Source organism: Stenella coeruleoalba (genome assembly GCF_951394435.1).
Source record: "Stenella coeruleoalba genome assembly, chromosome: 9".
Classification (NCBI taxonomy): Eukaryota; Metazoa; Chordata; class Mammalia; order Artiodactyla; family Delphinidae; genus Stenella; species Stenella coeruleoalba.
The window spans coordinates 75,951,485-75,964,850 of NC_137155.1; the positions used below are offsets into that span (position 1 = coordinate 75,951,485).

At 37.5% G+C, this 13,366-nt stretch overlaps 1 protein-coding gene across 1 annotated transcript in view; it reads right to left on the reverse strand.

The window, feature by feature from the left end:
• Positions 1–13,366, reverse strand: part of TSPAN12 (tetraspanin 12) — a 65,976-nt gene that overhangs the window by 35,644 nt on the left and 16,966 nt on the right. Inside the window, exon 5 of the mRNA XM_079931669.1 lies at positions 12,576–12,711. Coding sequence (XP_079787795.1) covers positions 12,576–12,711 — 136 coding nt within the window. The remainder of the gene's footprint in view (positions 1–12,575; positions 12,712–13,366) is intronic.

Below are 13,366 nucleotides of genomic sequence, written 5' to 3' on the forward strand. Positions count from 1 at the left end.
TCAGTCAGATCAGCTTCTTTTGAAGTTAATAGTAAAATTAACTTTTGTTCTTATTCATCTTACAATTTTCATAATGAAATATAATGTCATATAGCCAATGAGTGCTTAACAGTTCATTAAATTGAACTTTCATAAAAACACTAATAAATGAAATAAGTATTACTTATGTACGTTAATAATTGATTTAATAAAATTTCAAAGAAAGTAATGTTTGTTTTGTACAAAATATTTCAAATAATTTTCACTTTGGGGAAAATAGATTTATTTAAAATTTTTCCTTTCTAACTTCTATCAATCTAATGAAAAGAAGAAAGCAATCTGCCCTAACAAAGCCAATCAATTTATTGAGAATATTAAACTTTATAAGCAGTTGAGAAGTATAGGAAAAGATACTTTCAATTACTAAGAGCTTTTTAATAGGAACTATGTTCTATTGATATAAAACTTATCCTCATCATATCCAGTTTTATGGATAGAGGACTCTGCGATATATACTATCTAAAGGAAACAAAAAATCCTATATCCAACCTACGATAAATAGACAAAACAGTTATTCTCCAAACTGTTTTCCTGTATAAATGCCAACTGGAAAAGAATTTTTACATTAACACAAAATTGTAATGTCTTCCACGAAACACTTATATATATAAATTTCTCTGTGTGAGCAAAGCAGATAATAAACCACATATCATAGAACCTCCTCAGTGAGAATATATTTCACTGGGTGAGAAGTAAAAAGTATAAACACTGTAAAAGTTATTTTAATCTGCTAGTCTCTTAATTCATAACTAAAAACTCAGATTGTTTTCTCATAAGTAACATTCAACATAATTTAAAACCACAAAAGTCAGATTTGCTTATCTTGGAACATTAATACAACCTGAGACTCACCTCTCCACAAATAAAAACTGTTTCAAAATATAACATACTTTACTGGACATTTGAATATTTTAAAAACACGGTGCCTTTTGACTCCTACCTACGTGCTACATAACCAACTCTTTTAATAAACAAAAAGTTTGATGAAAGGCCTGCATTCACTAAATGATAAATGATAAACTCCAGTCTCTACCCTGTCAAATGCTAAACTCTGCAAGCTTTCAGTGCTAAGTATCTCTATGTCAGCTGTTTATTTTTCCTTTCCCAGTGATTGGAGGTTTAAAAATATTATATTACTTAAAGTTAGTAAATAAGAGCATTCCACTGCCAAATATTTGTACAAGATAATGGAACGGCTGACATTCTGTTAAGAATCCACCGGGACTAAACTACTAACAGTCCAAGAGCACTTGTGCTTAGAACACACGTCCACACAAAGCCTCTGTTTTAGCCAAGTCTCAAAACGATGTCATAGCAGACACAGGCTTGGTACTTTCTGAAGGCCAACTATTCACCATGTTCTGTGTGTCTTTACAAAATTTTCCAAGAAAAGGCAGCATTAAATTTCCTTTCTTTTAAGAATTATAAATGAGATGAGTTCAGTCTAATTTAGAAAAAGCTAGAACTATAAACCAGTTTTTGAAGAAACAAAGTCTTGGCATTCCAGAGCCCATGCAGAAAGGTGAGCTAAAGTAAGAAAGTATCGGTATGCTGTGGTCCTTTGTTCATGCTTACATTTGAATAAATACATAGAAGAATCTTTGTAATAATGTATCTTAATTTACTCCCCTTTTCCATTTTATTTACACTGGTAATTTGTTGAGCTAGTTTCTCTATCGAAGATGTTGGTGAAGTTCAGATTAATAAGCGTTTGCTTCACACGCTGTTCAAACTCTGAGACAGAGAAACGTATTATGCCAAAATCAGAGGGACTTAGCCAGGGGCCACGGGTTCTCGGGGGCAGTGATGTATATTGTGACAGGTAACACATTAAGGGTAAGGCAATAAAGCAACTGGACACGCTAGACAGGTCACCATGTATATAGCTTCTGTTGCTTTGTAAGCCAGGTCAGCTAAAGTCTGCATGCTCGGCCCCATTGCAAAAGATTTACAGGGTGTTTCTGGTCTCGGAAGAGGTTGTTTCTATGTATTACTGGGCTATTCCTCAGAACGCAAGACAGGAGTCCCCATCACCAGAACCTGGGCAGGAAAGTACAGAGGAAGTATCCGAAGCAACACAGTCAAAGAACACCAGACTCAATTCTGATCCAACTCATGCCTCTCAGACGCAAACGCGGCCAGATACCTCACAAACACAAGAGGAGTGAGTCCATTACCACCGGCGTCTTTAGGACAACATCATTTACAAGACAACAGATTAGGAAATTGGAAATTTTAAAGGATTTTATTAGGTAGGAAGGGAATTCATACTTTAATATCTGCAATAACTTTTGAATCATTCTATATTTGTGAAAGTATCTTCTAAATCACTTTCTTTTGTTTTACCTTTATTTTCAGACAAGATATACATTTTAACTTACCTTTGTACATTCTCCAGAAAAACCTCAAACCTATTTGTTAAAAAGAGTATTAAAGGGAAATGTTTCCATTAAATTTTATAAATCCACGAATACAAATATTTATTATAAGTGAAGAGGTTCATTATTTTTTTCTTCTTGATAAATCTATTCCAGCAAAAACACTTTCTTCCTGAACCAAAAATATGTATTTTCTTTTTTAAAATAATAAAGTAGAAGAACACAAGCTGATCCACAGTCATGCTTAATGTTCAGGGAAAGAAAACCATATGTGAATAATGATAAAATCACTAAATTGTCACCAAAGTTGCCCAAACATCAGTAATTCAGTCTAATTGGTAGAAGGAACAATTTGAATTAAATAGCATGAATTACAGATCAATTTTAGAGAAATGCATGCTTGTTACAACAAATATTTTAGCTATAAGAATATTGAAAATTGATAAGCAGATCCTTAAAGACCTGCTTTTATAAACAGATTAATGATGATTTGAAAGGAGCATATCCATTATCTGTAGGTAAGTGCTTCTAACATGCTTAAAAAGTTTGTTCTCAAACAAGTTAAGCAGTTCTACAACAATCCTCTGCTACTAGTCAATTGTTTATGGAACGTTTTTTTTCCCCTGAGCCTGGGAAATTGTGGCAGCATTCCAAAGAACTACTGTTCAAACCATTCCACAAGAGCCCTTGGCTGGCTGGTCTCCCTAAGGGCATCCTAGCCCCACACCCAGTTTCCTGGTGCCTACTTTAGCTTACTAACTATAATTTTGCTATTAAACCTGAATTAAATACATCCAGATTAATAAAATTTTGTTTACAATGTACATCTGGGAAAAAAATTCTAAAGCATTAGCTAGACCGCCCCACCTGAAAACCTTTATTCCTTCATCAGTAAAGGCACATTGTTAGAATAAAATACGTCTTCCATTCTCTCTTCCATCATTAAAAAGGGTTCTCTAAATGTGAAGCCCCCTTAGCCCAGAGTGGCAGGACCAGGTAGCTATCTTCTCCCAGGTAAATGAGAAAAAGGCCCCGAAGAAAGCAAGAACAGACACTGCTTCCTGGGTTATGTAGCAAAAGAGATATCCCATCACTCTGCAGCTCCCAAAACTTCACACTGCAGACCATGTGCACAAGATATATTCAAGACATCTCCATAATTTGGCCCTAGGTCACACAGTCAAGTCTCAGCCTTGTAAGACTGGCACACGTCTATCCAATGACCTACACATGCCCTTTGCCAAGCACTCCATGAGCTTCTGAGTCTTTTCACAGCTGCTCCCTCCACTAGCCTTTCAATTCCTCAAAGTCCCTTGCTTCCCCTGCAAAGGCCCTTCTCCCACCTCTGCCCATGACTCACCAGCCATCCAAATTCTGCCCTCCCCCTCAGATCTCAGTTCAAATGATTCCTCATGTCCTTTTATTAAATGCTCTTGGTAGAACAAGGCTATCTATTGTTCCTTACAGTTCTTTTAAAGTACTTTAATAACACAAAAGAGAACTTTTAGAATTAAAATATTTTAATTACAAAAGGCAAACTTCTCCAAGTCTTGTTAAAAGTTATCAGTCTGTGTCTTCAACTCGGCTGTGTAAACCCTGCACAGAACCTGAAAATTTATAATATTTAAATGCTTGTTTCCTAGAAGAGGCACTGAAAAGATTCATATTTTTACTTAACTAGCAACAATTCTTACATTGGCACGTATCATCTAATAAAATTCCAACTTTCTTAAAGATGTTTCTAAAATGTCTTCATAGTTGTAACCATATTGCGGAAACTTGTAGTTTCCAAATTTTAAAGATTTAAAACTAAAATAATGGTAATCTAAAGAAAGTTCAGGGATAATCACTTATTTCCGAATAATTCAAATGTAGTGCTTAAGAGGAATACTAAGTGATACAACTACAGTGTTTATACATTTTAAATAAAATTTAAATTAGTGTTTCTGTCATGTGAGCTGAGAAGATTCATCTTAATCTGAGCACATAATTGGAGCCTGTAATAACCCTTTAACTGAATAAAGGGGGAAATGGGGACTTCCCTGTTGGTCCAGTGGTTAAGACTCCATGCTTCCACTGCAGGGGGCACAGGTCCGATCCCTGGTCAGGGAACTAAGATCCCACATGCCACGCAGCGAGGCCAAAAAAAAAAAAAAAAAAATCCCTGCTATGAATAAAGGGGGAAATATATGGATCACAATTCTGAAAAAGTAGGTGTTTTTAATTTAGGAAATTTCATGAAAAAAACCTTTAATTCATAAGCTATTATTTAGTCATCAAATTCATCAGATATTGCATATTAAGTAAATATTCAACATCATTTTTCTATACAGGTTTTCTGAAAGCTACTTTCCTCATTATAGCTTAAGCAACTTAATTCTCTCGTCTTTTACGTGTCATTTGCTTGTCTATTGATTTAACTCTGTTTCCTGAGTCATCTAGACACTGATATGATTTTGAATAGCTACTGTTTTACCTTCGCCAAAGGAAGTCAATAGATGTTGGACCCAGACGTGAAAGCAAAAACTCTACACAATTGCTGAATTAACCTCAAGGTAGCATTTGCTGAACCTGTAACCAGCATCCACAGCAGAATCACTCCTTCAGAGCACGTGCTGCCTGAGAAATATCTGTCACTGAACTCTGAACAGACTAGGGATATTCACCAAATCAGTGGGTATAGATTTATACGGCTTATATTTAACCAAAGCTATCGCAAATGTATATAATAAGAAACAATATATAACAAAGCTTAAAATGCGTACCATGACAGAGTTTACCTAAATTATACCAAAGTCAGAAATACAAAACCTTGAGCCATTCATACTTCAAACCCTAAAGTAAGCAAAAAGTCCAAAGAACACTCAAGATCCTGTCACAAAGACCCACCACTAAGGGCATGAATATCATGACATTTCCTTTCAGAGACGTCTGCTTGTGTGCTTTTCTGGGGTATAATTAGAGACAGTCACACCAACATCACTGAAGAAACAGAAAGGTTAATGGAACTCTGTCCTGGGCTTTGTGTGCATACAAAACCGAGATGTGCAAGCTGAGCCTCCGGATGCAGAAATGCCTACGTCATCTTCAGTTTCCTCTGCTTGAAATTTTTGTGAGTTTAACAACTAAATTTTAAAGCTATAGCTCTAAAAGAATTCTAGTTAACATGTCAAAATAAAACGCATATATTGAAGGGATATGTTTCTATTAGATGAAAAACGCATACATATTGAGTAATACCCCGTTTCCTCATGTCAAGTAATACAAACATTACTATCATGTGCAAAAATTCGATCTCAGCAAAGTCTGCTGAATTCAGCTGCCTTCCACTCAGTCCTCAAACCCTAGTCTTAGTCTAGACCTCGTGCATGGCTTCCAAAGACTAGGGTATAACCACTAACCAGCCTTCCCAATGCCTCCAGCCCTTAATGTTATCATTTCATTAAATGCTGGAAACACCCATTGACTCTCTATAGTCCAAGGGATAACATCAGACCCTCCTACAAAGACCTTCATGGTTGGACTACTTCATGCGCTTTTCACTGACACCATAGTTACACGGAACTTCTAAGTTTTGCCTAAACTTGCCATGTTCTTTCATTCTTCTGTATCTTTGCACATACTCTTCATGTGGCTTCCCTCCTCCACCAGAATACTCTTACACATTTTCAACATCCAGCTCAAATAAAGACTCTCCTGCCCAACCTACTGGAAATCTCCAACCGCTCCTTGTTCAGGGTTCCCACACTAATTTATTTATAACCTTAATACTGTATCGTGCTGTGATATTTTCTTTGCAGTCGCCCATTTCATCTTTGTATCTCATGTCTATCACAGACTGAGTACTCAGTATATGTTTACAGAGGGAAAAAGGAAAGAGAGGAGAAGGACAGAGGGAAGAAAGGGAAAGAGAAGTTGTTTGATTCTTGGACAGGATAAGGGAGAACGATGGTCAAATTTTTAGAGTTCCTTCCTTAATAAGGACATTAAAAGATTATATTTTTAAAAACTGAATGACTACTGAATACCTTGGATTACAGATGAAGCATATTTAAGTTTTATAGAAATAGTGCCATTAATTAATTAAATGTATTCCAGTCACTGGGCGTTGGAATGAAACACATATAGACTTGTATAAGTTGAATCTGAATGCTAATGAAAGCAGCTAGCAGGTGTGTATCTTCAGGCATCTTACTTCCCCTCAGGTGTAAAATAAGTCTAACCATATAAAGTTGCTATAAGTATTTTCTGAGAAAACAGAGTGAAACTCTGGGTAGATGCTGAACGTGCAATCAATGATATGATGGACTTTGATTTAGAAATAAAGGTGCTAGGCTATCAACCAAAACTATAAATAGCAAATAATAAAGATATTTAACTTAATAATTTAATTTTAACTTAATGGGTTATAAGGAGCTGTATAATTATTAAATGTATAACTAGTTAAAAGAAAGACTTAAACAGAGTCAGTAGAAAATTAACTACTATTTAAAGATATTCCTGTTTTGCATTATGATTTTAAATAACAGAAAACTGAGGATGGTTAATTTCTCCATGGCCATTAAAAACGTACTTGATTTCTCTTAAGAGAATCATTTCAAATCTGATTCAACCACTGGATATTTTAAGAAAGCTTTAAAAGTGCTTCCACACAATCACTAGCTATGTGCAAATTCTCTGGGATAATAAAAGTGAAAAAAAAAGAAAAGAAAACCTTCCCTTTTAAATACAAGGTACTGATCTTAAACATGTAAGGCGCAGGCAACTTAATTTCTGACGAGTGCCTGACAAGTTGTGGTTTGCTGGCAGCCGAGCATGTATTAGCATCACTCTCTGACAAATGACGATCTCCTGACGGTGACGTTCAGCTGTTGTCGATATTGTAAACATGTCTGTTCAATCTGTTTACATTCCCCCTGAGCTGGCACTGCCTTCCTAATGCCTCTGTTAATAGCAAGGTAGAACTGCAATAACAAATGAATTTCATTTAGTCTACAGCTAAAAGCCTTGGGAAGTACCCATCTAAAGCTTGAAACCAATTTCCATTTAGCTTTAATTTCTCTTGTAAAGAGAAAAGGAATTTCTGTTACCAAAATTACTTTGAAAGTCATGGCACATTCAAGCTTATCTTCCTATTCATTTTGGCTTGTTTTCCCAATATAATTAGAATTTAATTACTTGTAATATCCTCCTATATGTATATAAAAGTTGCTGTTCTGTGACAGTTTCATATTTATTAAGAACAAATCTGGTTAGAGCAGGGTTGCCAAATTCAGCAAGTAAAAATACAAGATGCTCATTTAAATTTGAGTTTCAGATAAAAAATAATGTTTTAGTAGATGTATATCCTAAATATTGCATGGGACAAACTTATACGAAACTATTATTTGTCGTCTATCTGAAATACAAGTTTTATTGGATGTCCTGTAGTTTATTTAGGAAACTTAAATTAGGGTGTTTTAGCAATCTGCATCTATAATTCAATAAAAGGGTCGACTTCATGACCAAGGTTCACCAGAAATGTTTTCCTACAGGTGGTCTCTTAGCCTGCAGTTGTTTTGTTGGAGGGGTGAGCGTGGGAAGGCAGGTCAGTTATAAAGATTGTTTTGAGCCTCTCTCACTTTTTCTTGATCAGTCTGATGAATAATGGCATTTTGACTTTTGCTTAAACAGCACCATAGCCCAGTTGCCAGACCTTTTCTTAGTAATCATTCAAGAGCTGTGGCAGCTCTCAGAGATACTGGTGGTCTTTTTTTTTTTTTTTTTTTAAAAAAAGCTTTCTTCTCTAATCTGGTTTACAGGTCTTAAAAGTGAAGCGCGATTTTGAGTACAAGGAAATGGACAAGTTGGATTGAATGCATTGGGCTTATTTAAACATTTGTATCCAAAATTAAGGAACCTCCTAATTAAAAAAAAAAAATTAGGATAAAAAGCTAAAGGATAAGAGGCCCGCATACCACAAAAAAAAAAGCTAAAGGACATAAAGGAAGAAATCATGTGAGTTTCGTTGCAAACACTTGCCAAAGACCTGACATCCTGTCATATCCTGCGTTAGTGCTCACCCCTTTAACAGGCCACTGTTGTCAAAACCTATGTAACAGCCAGGCTCCTCCCTTAAAATCTCACCCTCTTCACTGCCTTCCAGACACCATCCTCCCTATCTGATGTGCTGGCCACTTCGACTCACACTGTTCTAATTTCCTGTCTATTACTCGATTTCATAAAAAGTTATTAAAGCAATAGGCAAGATGAATGGTTCATATTATCAAGTTGTTTGTAGTCTGGCAGTTTGGGCTGGTTATAAAAAAAGGGAAATTTATAATAGGAGAAATGCACTGGACTTCAAAAGTTGAGACATGTCTGTTGGAGACATCGGTAAAGGCCCAATGAGAATGGGCTTGGCAGTCAGAAACACAGAGGTCTGAATCAAAGCTTTACCTGCTAGTGCTGAGTGACCTTGGACATATTACTGAACCTCTCTGAACCTCATTTGTAATCATCTCTCTTAGATGATTGTTGTTGAGTTTAAAATGAAAGATCATAGGGAAAATGTTTTATACAATGTGAGATGCCTAATCCTTAAGATATACTAAGTATTAATAATTAAATAACACTAAGATACTTAAACATTTAAGAAAAGGCAGCAATTACAGAGTAAAATAGTGAAGTTGTTGCAAACATGTTGTTCGAACTAGACTGTGATGATCTGAATACCATATACTCCATTTACTAGCTATGCAAACAGGCAAATCACTGAGCCAACCTGTGCTTCCTTTCCTCATCTATATTATGGGAATAATTATAGTATCTATCTCAAAATTGATTAATTAATGTAAAGCCCTTCATATAAAAATTTCATTTAAACCTCTACGAGTCTGAAAGCATTACAGTTTGTCAACACATGAGAAATGTTAACTACTTTGATTATCATCATCATCTTTGTCATTATTACAATTTCAGGAGGTAGTATTTCAGGCAAATTGTAATGGGCTGGTAGTACTGAAACAAAAGCATTAAGAAGAAATTCCCAGCTAAGGGACAGCAGGAGTAAGAGCAGGAAAGAACAGTCAGAAAATGAAGTAGGTAAGAAAGCTAAAAATGGCAGATGAAGGTTTGATTGCAGAAGAGCTTGACACAAGATTGAAGTGTCTCTAAACACTTCATTACCCAACCAGAAGTCTTTCAAGGTTTTGGAACAGAGGAGTAATGTGATCGCTGCTGCATTGTATTAACCGGCAGCACTGGTTTGGGGTAAATTAGGAGACAACAGAGGCAGGAAGTTTAGTTAGGGGGCTCTGCACTGTTTCAGCAAGAAGTCAGGAGAGGGACCTCTCTGGTGGCACAATGGTTAAGAATCCGCCTGCCAGTGCCGGGGACATGGGTTCAATCCCTGGTCCAGGAAGATCCCACATGCCGCAGAGCAACTAAGCCCGTGTGTAACAACTACTGAGCCTGCGCTCTGGAGCCCGCGAGCCATAACTTCTGAAGCCCGCGCACCTAGAGCCCGTGCTCCGCAACAAGAGAAGCCACCGCGATGAGAACCTTGCGCACTGCAATGAAGAGTAGCCCCCGCTCACGGCAACTAGAGAAACCCTGTGCGCAGCAACGAAGACTCAACGTAGCCAAAAATTTAAAGATAAGTAAAATAAATTAAGGAAAAAAAAAAAAGTCAGGAGAGCCTGAACCTGGGCATTCCAAATAAGAAAAGAAGGGACGGGATCCCGAGATTGTAAAACTAGAACCTACAGGATTTGACAACTGTTTAGAGAAGGAGGCTATGGAAAGAAAGGCAGAGAAAAAACTGCCTGAGAAGCAGATCAGATGCAGATCAGTTACGAGCAACAGGTAATTGGGAGCTGAGACCACAAATCATTCTTCAAGCAAAGGAAAGGCTGTGCTGGGTTTAGACAGAGTAACATCTAGGAACTTGCTAAGAGGAGACAGGCAGCCCGATGGGAATGGGGAACAAACTGCCACAGATAGTCAACAGGAAGGAACAACAAAGAGCTGACCGCAGCCAGGGACACGTGGAACAGCGATGCACCAAAAGCTGCTTTGTGGAAAAGGGTACATCCACCAAAAGGGGCGGGATGGGATAAAGCAGTATCCATCTATGCCAGTCATCCTCCTGGAGGAGAGGCTGACCCCTTGGGACTGAGCTTGGAGCTCTTCTCTAGCCTCAGTACTCAGAGTAAATCTTATTAGAGGTCTTGTCAGACAGTAGTGAAATTGCCTATCCACGGTGTATACACTGGTCTGATGGCAAAGGCTAATAGTGCCTATATTCTCCATAAATGTTTGAAGAATGAATGAATGAACAAGTTTCTGGCCCTTAGAACCTCAGTCCTCCATGTCACCTGTGCAGCATAAGGTTCTTTCCAACATCACAAACTAGCTCCCATGCACAAGTCTCTATGACTCATCCTGCCCCAAGGAGAGCCCAAATTACCTCGTTATTTGTCAAATTGTTTTACTTGCATTCAAGCAATCTAATGGAATGCGTAAATGGTTTTCAAAATATGTTCCTAAAAGTCTTTGAAGTTCCATGAAATACGCTATCCTACCCCACCCCACCTCTACAGTCCAGGGACCATCCAGAATCATACCAGTTGGGAGGAGGAAGAACAGCAGCTATATTTAAATTGGTTGTATACATAGGACATCGTTGTAAGATTGTGGTTTTAAAAAAGGATTCTGAGATTTTTTTTTTGAGTTTCAATACCTTACCCATCCCTTAAACTGTAAGTTTCTTATAAAGTAAGTACTTTAGTTTGTTTAAATTATTGTCCAAATTTCTTGAATTGCAACTTAGGTGCCAAACCCCTCCACCTCCTCTCCCCTGAGAGAAGAAAATTAATGACATATTATAAATAAAATACAGTCAAAAGCGTTGTATACCAAAGTGAACAGAAGTAAGGCAATGGGCATGTCCCCTTTCTCTGCAGCATTTTCTGTTTTCCAATCATGGACCTAAAGAGTTATCCTCCACGAAGCCAAGTAATACATTAACACAGGTTGTTCTTGTGAAATGCAAAGCTTTAGTTCAGCTTCACACTAAGAGTCTGTTTTAATGGGCTTGGGACGGGAGCTAGTCAAGCCCTGGCGTGCGGGAGCTGTCTCCTGAGAGCCAATCTGTGCTCATCTCTCCCCAGCTCTGCATTCAGTAATGGCAAGTTGGTAGCCTGAAATCGACCATGCTGGGAGTATTTACATCACAGAAATCTTCAAATGCTACAAATCAGGGCTTTTTTTCTGCTCAGATATCCAGCTTATCAGCACACCATAAAAAAACCTTTTTTTAAGTTCCCTATAAGAAATGAGTGCACAGATACCATTGAGAACTACGGCAAAGAAAGGAATATACTCAATGAATTACTTTTTAGGAATCTGATATGTCTGCAATTACATGTTAGCAGCCTCAACCCCCTGGGGCCGTTAACATATAATATTTTATACAATCAATGAGCTTCAAAACTCTATCTGTAAACTGTATTTTTAATTGACTCAAGTTTTTAATGTTAAAAGAGGGTTTGCTAATTTTTGAATTAAAGGCATAATCATAGATTTTGGAATCATAGAGCTTGAGTGCTGAAGGGAATTTAAGAAGTAATTTAGTCCAACTGTTCCAGAATTTTTTAAAAAACAAAACACTAAAACTATAGAAACTGAGACTCATATCCACTAACCTATGTAAAGGCAGTGCCGGGATTATGATGTCTGTTTGCTACCTCACCACCTGAATTTCCACATGGGTTTAAGTGGTGGGTTTGCTTAAAACAAGAAAAGAGAGAAAGAAAGAGAGTTCCATTATGACGTCTCAGTTCTAGTCCCGAGGGGGCTGTTGGAGTGGTAATAAGGTCCGTGACACTAGAAAAAATTCGTACTTTCAGATGAAAATGTCAACACATGGCCTGAGTGAAATAATTAAATAGTGTACATATTTCCGCGCCTCATCTTCTGAGTACAGCAAATACTTGTACTGAAATCGTCTCTCATGGAAAGAACACTTCCCTTCTCACAGGATGTTGAACAATGAGCACAGATTAGGGAACCGCTATCACAGTTCCCTAAGCATGTAATCTTGTGCACTGATGAACCAATTATACATTACTGGTTGGTCTTTTTAACCACAATAAAGAATAGATATAAACACCGTACCCATGCAAGAAGCAAGAGATTTCTTTTTACTGTTCCACAGTATCCTAACATCCCCACGATGATCAGGAAACAGCAAACAGCAATCATGACCGGATGAACCACAGGAAAATAAGTCAAGATGACAGCCTCCTCTACCCTGAAAGAAGAACAATAATGTCATATTATAAATAAAATACAACCAAAATGCACCCAAGACATAGTACAAGACACAACTGACTTGTGTTAATAATCCTTTAAATCATCACGCCTCAAAGCTGAAGACTGGATTTCTATTTCAGAATCACTGAACAATCACCAATTTGCTTGCTTGTTTTATTTTTTGTCTTGTTTGGTTTAGTTTTTTATACAAGTGGTAGCCTTCCTACCTCAGCTCATTTAAAATATAAGATAGGGGTTGTCAGTAAAAAGTCGATCTAATATTAGCTTTGAAGCCTTAACCTGAGGAAACCACGAGACTTTTCACTATTTCTTTTTTTGTTTATAAATTTATTTATTTATCTAGTTATTTATTTTTGGCTGCATTGGGTCTTTGTTGTTGCGCACGGGCTTTCTCTAGTTGCGGCGAGCAGCGACTACTCTTCGTTGCGGTGCACGGGCTTCTCATTTTGGTGGCTTCTCATTTTGGTGGCTTCTCTTGTTGTGGAGCACGGGCTCTAGGCGTGCGGGCTTCAGTAGTTGCGGTGCACAGGCTTAGTTGCTCCGTGGCATGTGGGATCTTCCTGGACCAGGGCTTGAACCCGTGCCCCTGCACTGGCAGGCAAATTCTTAACCACCGCACCACCAGGGAAACC